The 16,754-nt window shown below is 42.0% G+C and overlaps 2 protein-coding genes across 8 annotated transcripts in view; one reads left to right on the top strand and one right to left on the bottom strand.

The window, feature by feature from the left end:
* The window catches only part of LOC137753349 (zinc finger protein 420), a 69,389-nt gene extending 59,682 nt beyond the window's left edge, over positions 1-9,707 (bottom strand). Inside the window, exons 1-7 of one of the 6 annotated variants that reach the window (XM_068528488.1) lie at positions 9,554-9,707; positions 9,311-9,425; positions 8,668-8,722; positions 4,024-4,681; positions 2,220-2,289; positions 701-827; positions 322-420 (exon numbers count right to left, since the gene is read on the bottom strand). In XM_068528488.1, coding sequence (XP_068384589.1) covers positions 322-420; positions 701-827; positions 2,220-2,228 — 235 coding nt within the window. In that variant the 5' untranslated portion in view covers positions 2,229-2,289; positions 4,024-4,681; positions 8,668-8,722; positions 9,311-9,425; positions 9,554-9,707. The other 5 variants (XM_068528487.1, XM_068528489.1, XM_068528490.1 and 2 more) reach the window with 5 other exon arrangements.
* Positions 9,708-9,735: 28 nt separating this feature from the next.
* LOC137753363 (zinc finger protein 790) overlaps positions 9,736-16,754 on the top strand; it is a 77,678-nt gene continuing 70,659 nt past the window's right edge. Inside the window, exon 1 of one of the 2 annotated variants that reach the window (XM_068528530.1) lies at positions 9,736-9,990. The gene's annotated coding sequence lies outside the window, so the exon portion shown is untranslated. The remainder of the gene's footprint in view (positions 9,991-16,754) is intronic. The other variant, XM_068528527.1, reaches the window with a different exon arrangement.

Raw genomic sequence — 16,754 nt, forward strand, 5'->3', positions numbered from 1 at the left:
TACAGGTTTCACTGGATCAAAAATATAAAATGTTAAAATGGTTATCATTGAAAAAGGAGGGCTATTCCCTGCTTGAAAATACAGGGGAACATGAAAGAAAACAAGGGAAGTGGTAAATGGAGCAAAGAAGGGGATTCTTTAGGTAACTGATGCTAAAACACTTTTGTCCTCCAGGGCTCAGGATTTTACTCCACAGGCCTAGGAGTAAAAGGCCTTGGTTGGGTCTGTGAGGAGAACTTTGGAGCTAATAACTCAAAGGTGTGGCCAACTTATTAAGGAATTTAACAACGGCCTCCCTTTGCCTGATCATCTCTTACTCACCTGGGCTCAGACCTCTTGTCACATCCCGTACAACCTTCCAAGGGTCCTTCCCTTGCTCCAATAAGGAGAGCACATCTGGCTTAGAAATGGAAAATCCTGCTTATAAGAATGGAAATGGATATGGTTACATTCTGCTTGTCCAGAATTAAAATTGAGTCCACTGTTCATCAAGTAAGAAGGTCAATTACAGAAAGATTCAGAGAAAGGATATCTGAAGAAAAGAGTAGATAAAAGTGCCCAATGGAGCTGTCCATTTCAAAGTCTATAAGGCACAAAAAATTTATTTGGGACTAGGGGTCTGAAATTCAGCTAGGCACTTGGAAACTTTTCTAAATTTCACAAAGACTGAAGTTGAATTATTGGGAACAGACAAAATTACCCAGTGAGACCAGGTTGCTGTAGTTCTCCAACATCACGTCTCTGTACAAATCCCTCTGTTCCAACTCCAGGCACTCCCACTCTTCCTGTGAGAAGTCTATGGCCACATCTTTGAACAACACCAACCTCTGAAATGACAACCCAGGGTTAATGGTAAAATAAAGAAATATTTTTTAGAAGTAATGAGAGGAGAAGAAAAGTATTGCATACAGTGGCCAAAACAGAAATACGTTGAAGCTGGAAGCTTGCAATATGGCTAAATAATGGAAAGGGAGTGTGATAAATGCAGAGCACCTAAATAGTTTCTAAACATTCCTATTACTCTGTCATAGCTTCTTGTGAACAGTTACAAGAATGAACAAAAGCCAGGTAAGTGGAGTTCTCTGATTAAATGAAATACTGTGTGCAAGCACATAACACATGCAAATTCTCAAGTAAGTTGCAAATTCCTTCCTCCCCTCTTCCCTTTAAAGAACTGAAAATAAGAAAAAGGAAGGAAGGAAGGGAGGGAAGAAAGAGAGGATGGAAGGAGGAAGGGAGGGAGAAAAAAGAGAAAAAAACAAAACTGATGGGCCCATTCCAAATGTCTTTTAAAATGTTTATCTTAGAAAATAAGATTTCTATATAATTTAAGAATTTATTTCCAACTCAAGTCTCAGAATAACTTAGCAATAATATTCTTCCTTGTCCTAGCAAATCCTTTCATAGACATCATTTTTATAAGGTATATAATATTCCATATTATAATTATAATCATTTTCTTTTTTTCTTTTTGCTGCACAGCGCAGCTTGTGGGATCTTAGTGCCCCCACCAGGGATTGAACCCCGGCCCTCGGCAGTAAAAAGCGCAGAGTCCTAAACACTGGACAGCCAGGGAATTCCCTGTAATCATTTTCTTATTTTCCAGTATTTAGTTTGTTTTCCTTCTCTAACATCAGCTCTGTTTCTAAAATTCGCAAATATCTAACCCTCTGGCTGATCATTTTACCACTCATCATTGCTCACTGTACACTTTGCTTATTCTGAGCAACGGAAAACCAATGAAAGATGAGCTAAACTCACACATATGTGGCCCCTGACTTACACATTCTATTCAAATTTGAAATGGACCTTGTCACTGGTATTCACCTCTGAGGTATTCACTGACATGACATGCTCCTCTCTGTTCTCAATCCTACATTTGATCACATTTCCAATCTTAAAAGCCTCACAGACCAAAGATTTCACCACATTCTGAGATAAACAGCAATTTTCTATCCTAATCAACCAGAAAATGGAGGTCAATGAGAAAGACTGAATTTTGCATGTGTAGTCCCATCTCATCAAACCACATTCTGACACAAGAGGTTCTACTCTTTCCTTAATACATTTCCTGATTTGCAGAATGGATCCCTAAATATGGCTAGAGAAGAGAGGGGTGGGGCTTAGTGAGGCAGAAAATCTGGAGATAAGAATATTGAGCATTCATATCTTAGAAAACAATGACTATTTGATGAGGGGAAGAAAAAACACCAACTCACGTGGGGCATGGCTTAGAAGGGCAAATTATTAGTCCTCCTCTGGCTTCTTCTCATGGAGAAGTGCTGAGTCCTGAGAATACAGAGTCAGGAAAGAAAAAGGAAACCGTGAGAATAGGCTTCCTTCTAAATGACTAAGTTAAGATAAATATTTCCTTCCCTTTTCATGGCACCTGGTCCCTTCCATGCCCCAATATATATACTGAGATTTGCAGAAATATAAACAATCAAATCCCTTCCCCAATCCCAAAAAACATAGATAGAGAAGAATTAATTTATGCTAAAGCAGTACCCAATTCCTATGATGTTCTTAGGGTTCTCTGACCCGTCCTGAGTGGTTAACACTTTCAGACTAGGGGCCTCTGATCCAAAATGTATCCAAGTCATACTTGCTTCAAGGACACTGATGGGGCCCTCAGGCCTAGAAGTGCTCTGTATCCATGTAGGCCAAATCCTGGAACAAACACTTCCCACAACTAAGATCTGCCTTTTTCCCCCAGGCCCAACACACTGAATAGCTCCGGGTGCCTCACTGGCTCGTTCTCACATTCCAAGGTGCAAGAAGCATTTTGAGTTCAAATTGTAGGCTTCATCCAGGCCACGTGAAGTCACACTAGACTCATCAAGTAACCAAGGAACAAATCCAAAGCATTCTTTTTGTTTTTAATTAATTTTTTAAAATTTTATTTAATAAATTTATTTTTTGGCTGCATGGCTTGTGGTATCTTAGTTCCCCAACCAGGGACTGAACCCGGGCCCTCGGCAGTGAAAGCATGGAGTCCTAACCACTGGACCGCCAGGGAATTCCCCAAAGCATCCTTTAACAGAAAACTGCCTGGGGACTTCCCTGGTGGTCCAGTGGTTAAGACTCCTCGCTTCCACTGCAGGGGGCACAGGTTCAATCCCTGGTTGGGGAACTAAGATCCCGCATGCCACGTGGTGCTGCCAAAAAATTAAAAACAAAAAAAGAAGAAGGCTGCCTGTTGCATCCAATCATAGCCTCAGCTGAATTCAGGAATTCTGGAGGCAGCACTCCCTTGTTATCCTGCTGAACATCATTCTGCCTCTAAATGTAAGGCTGGGGATGACTTGAGAAAGTGGCTGTACAACAAATAATTTCCACAGAGCACATACTACGCACTAGATTCTTTATACAATTAACACTTACGTGATCAGCAAACAGGTCTGTGAATTTAACCACTCTGCCCCCACTGGCTATAGAATCTTCCTTATACTTGTTTCTTTTCGTAACAGCTTCATTGACATATAACTCACATTCCATAAATTCATCCTTTTAAAAATACAACTAAGCGGTTTTTAGTATACTCACAGAGATGCACAACCATCTAATTTTAGAATATTCTTATTATCCAAAACCCCATGCCCCTTAGCAGTCACTTCCCACTCTTGTTCCCTCAGACCCTGGCAACTATTAATCCACTCTTTATATCTACACATATGCTTATTCTAGTCATTTCATATAAATGGAATCATACAATATGTGGTCTTTGTGATGGGCTTCTCTCACATAGCATAATGTTTCAAGGTTAGCATATGTTGCAGCATAGATTAGTACTTTTGCCTTTATACATATTGCTAAATAATGTTCCATTGTATGGATACACCACATTTTTCCCATTCATCAGTTGATGGACATTTGCATTGTTTTCACTTATTTATTGTTACTAAGAATAATGCTACTAAGAACATTCACGTACATGTTTTTGTGTGGACATATGTTTCATTTCTCTTAGATATATACACCTAAGAACAGAATTGCTGGATCATATGGTAACTCCACGCTTACCTTTTTTTTTTTTTTTTCCTAAATTTTATTTATTTATTTATTTATTTATGTCTGCGTTGGGTCTTCGTTTCTGTGCGACGGCTTTCTCTAGTTGCGGCGAGCGGGGGCCACTCTTCATCGCGGTGCGCGGGCCTCTCACTATCGCGGCCTCTCTTGTGGCGGAGCACGGGCTCCAGATGCGCAGGCTCAGTAGTTGTGGCTCATGGGCCTAGTTGCTCCGCGGCATGTGGGATCTTCCCAGACCAGGGCTCGAACCTGTGTCCCCTGCATTGGCAGGCAGACTCTCAGCCACTGCGCCACCAGGGGAGGCCCATGCTTACCTTTCTGAGGAACTGCCAACTCTTTTTCAAAGCAGCTGCATCATCTTACAGTTCCACCAATATATCAAAGTTCCATTTTTTCCACATCTTTGCCATCTTTTGGATTAAATTCATTCTAGTGGGTTTGAAGTGGTATGTCGTGATTTTGATTTGCATTTCCCCAATGATGTTGAACATCTTTATGTGCTTATTTGTCATCTGTATATTTTCTTTGGAGAAATGTGTATTCCAATTCTTTGCTCATTTAAAAAATTTGGTGGTACTTCCCTGGAGGTCCAAGTGGTTCAGACTCTGCTTCCACTGCAGGGGACACGGGTTCGATCCCTGGTTGGGAATGCCTCATGGCGTGGCCACAAGAAAAAAGGAAGATAAAAGAAAAAAATTTTGGTTATTTGTCTTTTCATTGTTCAGTTGTAATAATTCCTTATGTATTCCAAAATACAATTCCCTTCCCGAACTTGTGATTTTCAAATTTCAGGTCCCACTTTGTGGGCTGCATCTTCACTTTCTTGGTGGTGTCCCTTGAAACTTGAAAGTTTTTAATTTTGAGGAAATCCAATTTATGTATTTTTTCCCCTTTGGCTGCTTGTACTCTTACATTTAGGTCGATGGTGCATTTTGAGTAAATTTTTGTGTGTGGCATGAGGTACAAGCCTGTGATAAAATATTTCACAAGTGCTGTCTTGACCCAACGTTGATGTCATGGCTAAAAACTCTCAATTCCTCTTCATAGGAAGTTTGCTAAACCCACACCCTAAGGTCTAACACAATGGACCTTTGCCAGGCTACCCACAGATACCTCAGTAGCCTTGCCATTGTACACAATCTTAACTGCATACACCTTTTTCCAGGAGCACAGGTATGACATTATATGGACGACATCCTCCTCTGAGGAGATTCATTTAACATGCTCATTAAGAACATAAAAATACTCACAAAAGAGCTCACAAAAAAAGGCATAGGCCACTGCCTCACACATAATGCAAAGCCCTGACACCTTGGTTAAATTCCTGAAAAGTATTGGTAAAAACAGGGCAACTCTATGCCTGACACTGTCAAGAAACTACAGTAAAATCTCTCAGCACCCATAATGTCTTTCAGTCTTATTTGGGTCTGGAAGCAACATATTCCTGACTTACAAATTTTAGTTAATCTCACTGAGCTGTTACTTACAAGTCATCCCACCTTGGAAAGGAACCCTTCCAACAAAAGGCTCCAGAATCTGTTCAAATTAAAATCAGCAGTCACTCCTGTTAGTGCCCTCAGAGACTCCTTCTCTGCAGAGGCTGCAGCAACCTCCTCTCATGCCTCTGGACCCCCTCTGACGGCCACCAGGTGCCTAAAGGCTTATGATGCAAGAAACTGACCCTTTTGGTCCTATGCTATACACCATTAGAGTGACAACGGCTGGCTATATACTAAGATCTCTTGGGGATAAAGGCTTTCCAAGACCCTAAGCCTGGGACTCTCTGAACCCAGATGCCTACTATGCCTTGGATCATGGAGGCAGCACCCCCACAAACTCAGCACAGGTACATCCTATAGGCTCAGCCAAACCTGAGCCCTCTGGAATGTTCCATCTACAGGAGGGAGTGGTCTTCCCTGTCCTTAGTCTCTTGCCAGATGCCATGGTGCTAGAGGAGGTCTCCCCTCCCTCAGAGCCCTTGACTAGGAATCCCCCTGGGGTTAACTAAGTAAACAGCAATGTGAGCTCACAGACTTTATGGATAGCACTGCCACCATCATAGGTGATGGAGCTCAGTGGAATGTTGCTGCTTTCCATTCCTTAACTAGGATGTTCCCCATAAAGGACAGGATCCAAGGATCAGAACAAGTGGTCAGACTTTAGGAAGTCATCTTTGCACAAATGTCCTGACAAACAAATGGTCCCATCTGCATATTTTTACAAACTCTTGGGCCACTGCCTAAGAGTTGTTCCTTTAAGGGTAAAGCAATCTGGGAATCTCTTGCCTTACAGATACTCAAATATAAATCAAAGTCACTCGTCTCTACATACACAAGGACTCACCAGGACAATCCTTATTCCCTTCAGAGTTCCAGACATTACTAGTAGTGACCAAGGCATACATTTCACTTCTCAAAACACACAATGCTGGGCTCTTGGGAAAGGCATTCAATGGAACTTTCATCTCCCAATAGGTCCCAGGCAGCTGGCTTCATTAAGAGACACAATGGTCTCTTTAAACAGCTCCCTTTTAAATGGCAGTGTGTATGGGGATATATGTATACATATAGCTGATTCACTTTGTTGTACAGCAGAAACTAACACAGCATTATAAAGCATTTATACTCCAATAAAGATGTGAAAAATAAATAAATAAATGGCAGAGTGGCAAAAGGACACCTACATGTGTCTCTCTCTTGCCTCAAGCCTTAATCTCTTTTTTTTTTTTAAACATCTTTATTGAAGTATAATTGCCTTACAATGGTGTGTTAGCTTCTGCTTTATAACAAAGTGAATCAGTTATACATCTTAATCTCTCTTAATTTAAGGCCCCCTGTCTGACTCACATCTCAAAGAAACTTTAGGAAACCTCCTTATCACTATTTCCTATATTTAGAGGGAGTATGTCTCACCCTCCATGCACATGAAGACTCATCACATATGAGGTCTTTTAATAATAATGTCTCCCTCTATCTTTATGGATTTTCAATCCTGCTGCCATTTCATAAGGGCTGTAGGTCAGATCGAGGGCACATACTCTCCTCAGACCCATTAACCATACATTGTCCCATGGGAGAAGCAACTGTCCACCTGGTATGTGATCAATTTGAGCCTGAACTTTCCCTACCCAGGAAACCTTCTCCAATATTTGGATTATAAGGTGTTGAAAATTAATCTGGGATCTCCTTCTGATCCCATCCGGGAAATTCAAATTGGTGCATGTAGGCTAAGCCTCTTAATCTATAGGAAATACAGAAAAACATGTTAATGATACCAGACTGTGGGAAACTATACAGAACAAATCGCCCAGTTTCTTCAACAAATACATTATAAACCAATCGCAACACATAGGTCTTATTTGGACCCAGATTCAAAGAAATTTTAAAATCTAAAAAAGATATGCCCTGAGAGGAAGTCTAAACTCTAACTGGATATCTAATATTTAAGAAATATTGTTTGAGAGAAAATAATGGTATTGTGATTAAGTTTTTTAAAAGACCCATCATTCACATACACACTGAAATGTTTATGGATGAAGTAATACAACATCTGGCATTTGCTTCAAAATAATTCTGGGGTGGGCAGAGGTATAGACCAAACAAGACTAGCTATGAGTCAGTCATCACTGAAGCTGAATAAAGGATGGTACATAGAGGTTCATTACTATTTTGTCTATTTTTGTACAGTTTGAATTTTTCATAATAAAAAGTTAAAAAAAAATGCTGATCATGGCTCGGTGAATTGATTTTACCTCACACACAAAAAATAAGGTAACAACCCCATAGTTTGAAAAACTCTACAATAGCATATTAATAATTTTCTTAAGCTTTCCAACAACTAGTAAAGTACCTTGAATAAAACATAAAATCAAAAAGTAGTGATTAGTAAAGTAATGATACAGCCTCTCTGAGGGAAAATATAAAGTATTAAAATTTAAAGTCCACACATAAGTTGGCCCAGAAAGTAGCATTCATCCTACTAATAAACTCATCAAATGAGCATCTATATTTATCCCACCACCGTTTATAATAGTAAAAGACTGATAGTCATCTGAAAGTTGGTAAGGGTCAGTTTTTAAACATGGAAGTATGGAATATAGTTCAGCTATAAAAAACGAATAAGTCCGTCATGTACTAATATATGCATAGAATCCCCCTGGAAGTACTCAAGAAACTAGTCACACTGGTTGCCCTCTGAAGTGGGAAAACTATGTGACTAAGGGCAGAGCTGGGAAGGAGAATTCGCTGAATGCTCTTTTGAACCTTTTAAATACTTACAATATCATCTCTTAAACAATAAAATTGAGAAGAAAATACTAAAAGAAAGGCTTCAAATTTCACTCTGTGGGATTTATTCTATTCCTTCAAAAATCTTAGCAAAGGACTAAGTATACAGGCGGCATTAAAATATTTGGCACATGAATATGTGTACCTCAGGTAAAAAGGAGAGAAATGGAGTGTAACATCGTCTTTGGGTCCATTCCTCTAACCTCCCCCCATCCCCATTATTCTTTGGAATAGCAACGCCCAAGAACCAGATCACTAAAAGGATCCTTGCTATAGATTTTCGAGAGGCAGAAAGATATATCCTGAAAATCCAGAAAGCAATTCAGAGACAAAAAAGAGAAAAACAACTTACCTTGGATAAAACTCTTAGTTGTCCAACAGCTACTCTTCCCTTGTTCTCCGGTCACCTGTGTCAGAGAAGTTGGTAAGAGTTAATCTTGAGACACCAAGCCTTTCTTTGAACCCAGACTGATTTGTTAGAAACAAACATCTTCTACTCTCCCTGCCCCACCCCACGCCCCCCACCCCACGAGTTAAAGTAGACACTCAGCTGAAGCTCAGCGAGTGACCTGAGCAATGATGCCCTCCCTCTTTGGGAACCAGAGTGGAAGTTGAGAATCCGCATAGGGCTCCCCAGGTGGATTCCTGAGGGGAGACTGGAATCTTACTACCTCGATTTTTGCCTCCTCTCTTCTCAGCCCCCCGAACTTGAGGCTGTTTCTGGCTCTAAAATTCTCATTCTGAGATCAGGTCTGTGACTTGGAGACAAGCTTCTTTATCTGGTCATTCTCGCAGCTTAACACAACCGCTCTCACGTCTGAAGACACAATTACCACTCTCTCAAGTGGTCACACACAAAATCATGCAGTCCCACAGGCACATCACGTTACACACACACACACACACACACACACACACACACACACACTGGAGAGCTAAGGCCTGAGGCTCTAGACACGGCCGGCCTTTGTCCCGGGGCTCAGACAACGCCTCACCTTCTGCTTCTCCGGCGTCCTGCCGGGTCCCAGCGGTCCGGGTCCAGATCAACAGTCCGCGCTCCCTCAGCCGCTGCGCGGCTCAACTCGTTCCAGCATTAACAGCACCGACACCCTAGTAGGAAGTGACGTGCAACCTAGTAGGAAGTGACGTTACACCCGCAGGCTTCTGAAAAATGTAGTCCAGTACCCAAAAGATCCGAGAGAGCCAGCAACCCAACCCTTCCGAGCCCCTCTCAGTACCGTACTCCTCCCAAGAGTACAATCCGCGACCGGCGGGTCCTCCGCCGACTCCGCGAATCACTCCGCGCGTCTGCCGTCCCAGCTGTGATGTGGCGCCTCCGGTCGCGCTCTGGCATCTCCGGTCGCGCTCTGGCATCTCCGGTCGCGCTCTGGCATCTCCGGTCGCGCTCTGGCGGGAAGCTTATTTCCGGCCGCGGGGACTTTTGGGATGTGTAGTGTGGACTAAGAGCCCTAGCGGGCCAAAAGGGGTCGTCCTGTTCTCTCAGCCTCAGCTTACCACGGGCTGGCGGTGGGTGCCGCCACAGAGTCCTAAGGCTCTGGCAGGTGGAGGGTAAGATAGAGCGGATTCCGAGGAGGCTAAAGGAGATGAATCTCCAGGCCGTTACCGCAGCCTGGCCTGTGGAGGAGGACGTAAGGAGAGTGACCCTTTACTGCTGGTGAGTGCATTTGCTTCAGTTTGTGACCTTGGGGGTGTGGTTGTACAGCTGTTCCTGATACAGTTTTTATGATTTAAAAAAAATTAAGTGTTTAAAGTCCACTTTCTGAATGTAACATGCCAAAGAGTGCCCAAATCGTTAAAGATGGGTGAATTTTCATAAATTGCTCGAACTTAGAGTAACTGTTACTGAATACAAGTTCGTGTGCCTGAAGCACAGTGAGGCCAAACTGAGGTGTTGGAGTTTGGAGCAGAGAAAGGTTTATTGCAGGGCCAAGTAAGGAGAACGGGTGGCTTGTGCTCAAAAACCCCAAACTCCCTGCTGGTTTTAACAGGCAAAATTTGGGGTGAGGGCTGCAGGGTGTGTGACTTTCTTCTGATTGGTGGTGAGGTAATAGGGCAGTGTTCCAGGACTCTTGTGCTCAGCCTGAAGTTACCAGCCTCCACCTAGGTGGGAGCCTTAGTTCCTGCAGAAGAATGCAAAGATATGATTATGTATATCCCTTGAGGAGGAACCAGGATCCTGCTTTAATGGTTGCATTATGGTTTCTTTTTTTTTTGGCCACGCCACTCAGCATGTGGGATCTTAGTTCCCGGACCAGGGAATGAACCCATGCCCCCTGCATTGGGAGCATGGAGCCTTAACCACTGGACTGCCAGGGAAGTCCCATGCACTATAGTTTCTTGACTGGTCATTCTTGGTTTCTGCATTCCCTTACTTCCTTGATTAGTAAGTGTTTGAATCTGCTATTTGGTATTCAGGAAGGTCTAGGAGGCTGAAGCCTTTATCCTGCAAATAAGAAACTGGGGACACAGAAAGGTTTTTGTGCCCAGGAGGCCCCCACAGGGTTCTGATCAGTTTCATAACTAGCACCCCAGAAGTCCCCTACTGGTCTCCTGTAAAGATATCCATCACATGACTTACAACAATACAGATTAGTTTTGCCTGATTTTGAACTTAACATAAATGCAATCATATTGTATGCACACTTTCTAACCCCTTTGGTCTGACTTCTTTTGCCAAATATTCAGTTTGTGAGATTAATTGATAAAGTTCACTTACTCTCATTGTTGATGGTATTTGGCTTGTTTTTAGCTTGGGGCTACTAGGAATAGTGCTTTTGAACAGTCTCGTTTGTGTATTTTGCTGTGTATATGTGTGCATCTTGGAGGGGAATTTCTGGGTCATAGGTTATGCATATGTTTAACTATAGTAATACATTGCCAAAAGGTTTTCCAAAGTGGTTTTCTGATTGCAGCTATGTATTATAGTTCCAGTTGCTCTGTATCCTAACACACACTTTATGTGTTTCCTTTTTAACCTTTCTGGTGGGTGCATGGTGGTTTTCATTTGAATTTACCTGATGTGTCCATTTGTATATCTTCTGTAACAGGGGACGATAACTGCCAGCTTTAGTATTAATTTGGGCAGACAGGAAGAGGACCAAGAGAATCTGGATCCTCTTGTAGAAGTCTGTGCTGTTTAGATTGTGTTGATCCAGTGCCTTCAATAGTGCCTCTCTTTCCTTACCACCTTTAAGAACAAATAGGACTGGAGTAAAGGCAAAGGTCCATCCTTCCCTAAGAGGGACCCAAGGCCACCTGCACTGGTCAAGGTATGTTGGGGACTTGACAGTGACCAAGGTTGCCAAACATTCTAAGGCCTTTTGGACATTGGGACATAAGTTACTGCGGTGCTAGGAAGCACCCTTGGGTGTGGTCAAAAAAATTACTTGAAGTGGTTAATAATAACTTCCAGAAATAATTTGGAAAGTAATTTCCAGATTGATCAATAGACTGGTATAACTTTATAGGTGGACTCTTTTGGAGCAATACCCACTCAAGTGGTTGTAACTGATACTGCTGAATGTGTTGTGGTAACAGATGTATTAATTATAGGTAATAATTCTCTTGACCATTAGGGGTGTTCCCAATGGCGAAATGCCACAATTAGAACAGTGGTAGTGACGCCAGTACCCAACCTGGAGCTTACTAGACTTCTTCAGTATAGTCATGCAGTTACTGTGAAGCAGTATAGGATACTGGGGAAGGAGGACAGAGGGAGTAGAAGAGGTCAGAGGTCACTATACTGATCAAGGAGCTAGTGGAGGAGGAGGTGCTTAAAGAAACTATGTCACATAATGGCCCTCAGTGGCCAGTGAAAAAGACAATGTTATCTGGCTCTGGACTGTGAACTACCAGAAGCTCAGTGTGGCAGTAGTCTCTCTCACACGTGCAGTTCCAGTATTAACAATCACGGAGTCTGTATTGCAGACTGACGGAGTCTGTCTTGCAGTGGTTGGTGGACATTGCTAATACCTTCTCAGCATCCCGTTGCATTGTGCAAATCAGTGCCAATTTGCCTTCACAAGGTTCTAATTACCTTTATTTTATCATGTTGTCATAGGCTACCTAAACTCTTCACAATTCATCGTTAGTGAATAGGCCGGGATCTAAAAAGGCTGAAATGTTACCGGAGATGTCCTGATACCATTACATTGACGGCATTATTCCGATTGGAAGGGCTAAGCGCAGCATATAGACTGCCTTTCATAAGATGAGTCAATTATCTGAACCAGGGCTGGAAGATTAAGATCCCAATAAGATACAGGGGCTAAACACTGAAGGAAGATTCTTGGGAACCATGTGGGCTGCCCAGAGAAAAAGCCCTGAGCTTTTTAAAGAAAAATTGTTGGCCTTAAAAGCTCCAGCAAACAAAATGAGGCACAACATGTGATATAGGCACGTTTGGGTGTTGGAGGCACTTCATACTTCACATGAGGATCCTCCTAACTCACTATATAAGATCACTCAAAAGGGGCACTGTCCAATAACAGGCCTTAGAAACTATCCAACAAGCTGTACAGGCTGCCCTTCCATTCTGGCCAGTCAGCCCTAACAAGCCTTTTGAGCCGCAAGTGTCAGCAACTGACATTTATGCAGACTGGAGCCTGTAGCAAAAAGATGTGGTCACTAGGCAATGGCATTCCCTTGGGTTTTGGACATGCACGTGTCTGACACCGTCAACGAGTATTATTAGTTTCCTAGGACTGCCACAACAACGTACCACAAACTAGGTGGTTTAAAACAGCAGAAATTTATTGTCTCACAGTTCTGAAGGCCAGAAGTCCGAAATCAAGGTGTTGGCCTCTCTCTGAAGGCTCTAGGGGAGAATCTTTCCTTGTTTTTTCCTTATTTCTGGTGGTTTCTGGCAATTCTTGGCATTCCTTAGCCTGTAGACACATCACTCCAATCTCTGGCTCTGTTATCACATGGCGTTCTCTTCCTATGGCCGTGTCACTGTGTCCAAATTTGCCTTTTTAAAAAATAAGGACAACAGTCATATTGCATTTAGGGCCCACCCTAATCCAGTGTAACCTCATCTTAACTTGATTATATCGGCAAAGACTGTATTCCCAAATAAGTAAGTCACATTTATGGGTTCCAGGTAGCCATGAATTTGTAGGGGACACTATTCAAGCCAGTACAAAAAAATACCCCGTTTCAGAGACAATTACTGGCTCATTATTAGTCACTGGATACTGAAGACTAACAAACCAATAGCAGGTTGTGTTACACAAACGTCCCTATCCTGGTTTAGAAATGTGAATACCAACAAAGTGAATATTGCATAACAGCATTCATTTTTAAGTGGAAGTGGAATATCCAGAAAAGAAGTAAACTGGTCATTCGTGGCATCTCACATCTACATGAATAAGTGACTAGTCATTCTCCAGATGCAGTTATGTCAGATGCAGTGTTTGTTCCAGCACCTTGAGCTTCTAGGGAGCTTCAATACAGTAAGATTCCTGAGTATTCCTGGGCCTGGTTCATGGACATATCAGCTAAGTTAAAAACAGGTGGGATGTACTAGACCACTGCTGCTGTGCAGCCTCAAAGAAAAATGCTTAAAGTTGTGCATGGAAAAGAGAACTCTGCTTAATGGGAGGAACTGCAGGCTGCGATGCTTCCCCTGGAAAATATCCCTCGAAATGTACCTTGTTACATTTTCACTGACTCATGGGCAGGAGCCAGTGCACTGGCGATGTGGTGTTGTACCTGGCAGTGGGACAACTGTATAATTAAGTTTCAGCCTCTGTGAGGATGAAGCATTATGGCAAGAGATTGCACAAGACCCACATCCCTTGGTTGTAACCATGTGGATGCCCATGGAAAAGGGTTTTAGGAGGACCAAGTGTCAGCAACTGACAATATGCAGACTGGAGCCTATGGCAAAAAATCCACTAGGCAATGACATCCCCTTGGGTTTTGGACACAGCACATTCCTGACACTCTCAACCAGTATATTAGTTTCCTAGGGCTACTACAACAAAGTGCCACAAACTAGGTGGATTAAAACAACAGAAATTTATTGGAATGGAATCTATGAGATCATCAGATAAGGACCCAGGTAAGGGCCATGGCCACCTGGATTCACAATCACGCGTGTATAGATGATCCATCTATAATTCAGGACTGAGCCCTAAAATGAGACATAGTGATTCCAACACAAGAGGTCAGGAAAGCCCAGCAAATATGCCTAGGCTGTCAGCTATGCAGTTGAGTAGCAAAGAGAACTCTTGGATACATAGCCAGGGGTACCAGACCTGGCCAGTCCTGGAAAATAGACCATATAGGCTCTCTCTGTTCCACCCAAAGGTACTGGTGGGAATTGACTGCAATAAACACCCTTTCAGTGTATAGCACTGCCATCCTGTCCACACAGCAGATGGGGGCCATACTTTTCAAAGACTCTTAGATGGAATAGTATGGTCATCTAAGCCATAGATGTGTTACATTGTTATCCACTTGGATTCCCTGAACATATCCAATCAGACAGTAGTGCCACCTTATAACAAAAAAATATGCTGCAACAGGCAGCTACATGGGATATTCACTGGACCTTTTATGCCCTGTATCATATGCAGGCAGCAAGTGCCATTTAAGGATGGAAAATGGAAAGATGGAGAAACTGAAAAGATAATTGGACAACTGAGACAGCTCCCAGTGGAGCACATACTTAAGACAGGCAGTTTGGGCACTAAATGTGGCAATTCTCCCAAAATGATAACCTTCCATTTAAATAGAGTGTTTAATTATGAGGTTGGAGAGGATGGAAGAGGCCCAGACTGCTGTCAGAAACCCAATCTACATAATTAACTTCTCACTCTACCTTTTTGCCTTCCACACATACCCTTGGAGAAAAGGGGGCTGGGAAACTCTAACCTAGTACTTCTTTTGTCTCCTGGCTGTACTTGCTGAATTTAGCAATTATGGATATTGATGATAATGATCATGAATATGAGGTGATGTTTTAAATTTTTGTTTTATTTTTAAGGGGAAAAATAATGTTTATCACCTTTTATCACCTATATGCTTGCCCAAATTCTATGTTTTGTAACCCCCCAAAATCCTCAAAGTGGAGGAATTTTAAATTTTATTCATGTCAGCTAAGGCAAGGACTGAGATTCAAAACCAGTTCTCTCTTGAGTTCAGAGCCTGTGCTCTGCCTACTACATTAATATCTTTAAAACAAACAAACAAACACTTCATTGGGACTTCCCTGGTGGTCCAGTGGTTAAGACTCCACACTCCCAATGCAGGGGACCCAGGTTCAATCCCTGGTCAGGGAACTAGATCCCGCATGCCACAACTAAGATCCTGCATGCCGCAGCTAAGACCCAGTGCAGCCAAATAAATATAAATATTTAACCCCCCAAAAAAACCCACTTTGTTAAGTATGATTGCTATAACACAAAAAACTGATAATACATTAATTTGATGAGTTTGGAGATAAGTACACATCATGATCATGATCATGATCACCAGAATCAATGCCATAAACATATCCATTACCTCCAAAAGTCTCCTCCCACCCTCTTTATTTATTATTATTTTTTGTGTGATAACACAGACTGTAAGATCTCCCCTCCTGGCAAATGCTGAAGTATACAATACAATATTATTAACTATAGGCCCTAGGCTGTACAGTAAACTCTAGGACTTACTCATCTTGTGTATCTGAAACTTGAACCATTTGACTATTACCTCCCCATTTCTCCTTCCCTAAGTTTTTATTTTTAAATAGACTAATAGCACCTTTCTCTAAGAGTGCTTGTGAGGATAACGTGAAATCTGACATGAAGTAAAGGTCCAGCAGTCAGTACTAGCTGTCTCCCACAGCTTCTCAGCCCTTCCTGTTTTTTGGACTTGGGCCCTTGGCTGGGGCAAAATTGTGTGCTGAAACCAGTTGTAACTCTGCTCCTCACATCGGGGCAGGGGCAAGCTAGACTCCTTCAGGGTTCTCCTTGTCCCATCCCTTCCCTCATCTAACTTTTTTTTTCTTCCAGTTTTATTGAGCTATAATTGACATACAGTACCGTATAAGTTTAAGGTATACAGCATAATATTTGACTTACATACATCATGAAATGATGACCACAATAAGTTTAGTGAACATCCATCATCTCAAATAGATACAAAAGAAAAAGAAAAAATTAATTTTTCCTTGTGATGAAAACTCTTAGTATTTATTCCCTTAACAACTTTTGTATGTAACATACAGCAGTATTAATTATATTAATCATGTTATATATTACATCTCTAGTACTTACTTATCTTATAACTGGAAGATTGTACCTCTTGACGACCTTCATCCAATTCCCCCTCCTCCTACCCACCGCCTGGGGTGACCACAAATCTGATCTCTTTTTCTATGAGTTTGTTTGTTTTTTTGTTGTTGTCATGGAAGTATAGTAGATCTAC

Source organism: Eschrichtius robustus, chromosome 19 (assembly GCF_028021215.1).
Source record: "Eschrichtius robustus isolate mEscRob2 chromosome 19, mEscRob2.pri, whole genome shotgun sequence".
In the NCBI taxonomy this organism is placed as follows: Eukaryota; Metazoa; Chordata; class Mammalia; order Artiodactyla; family Eschrichtiidae; genus Eschrichtius; species Eschrichtius robustus.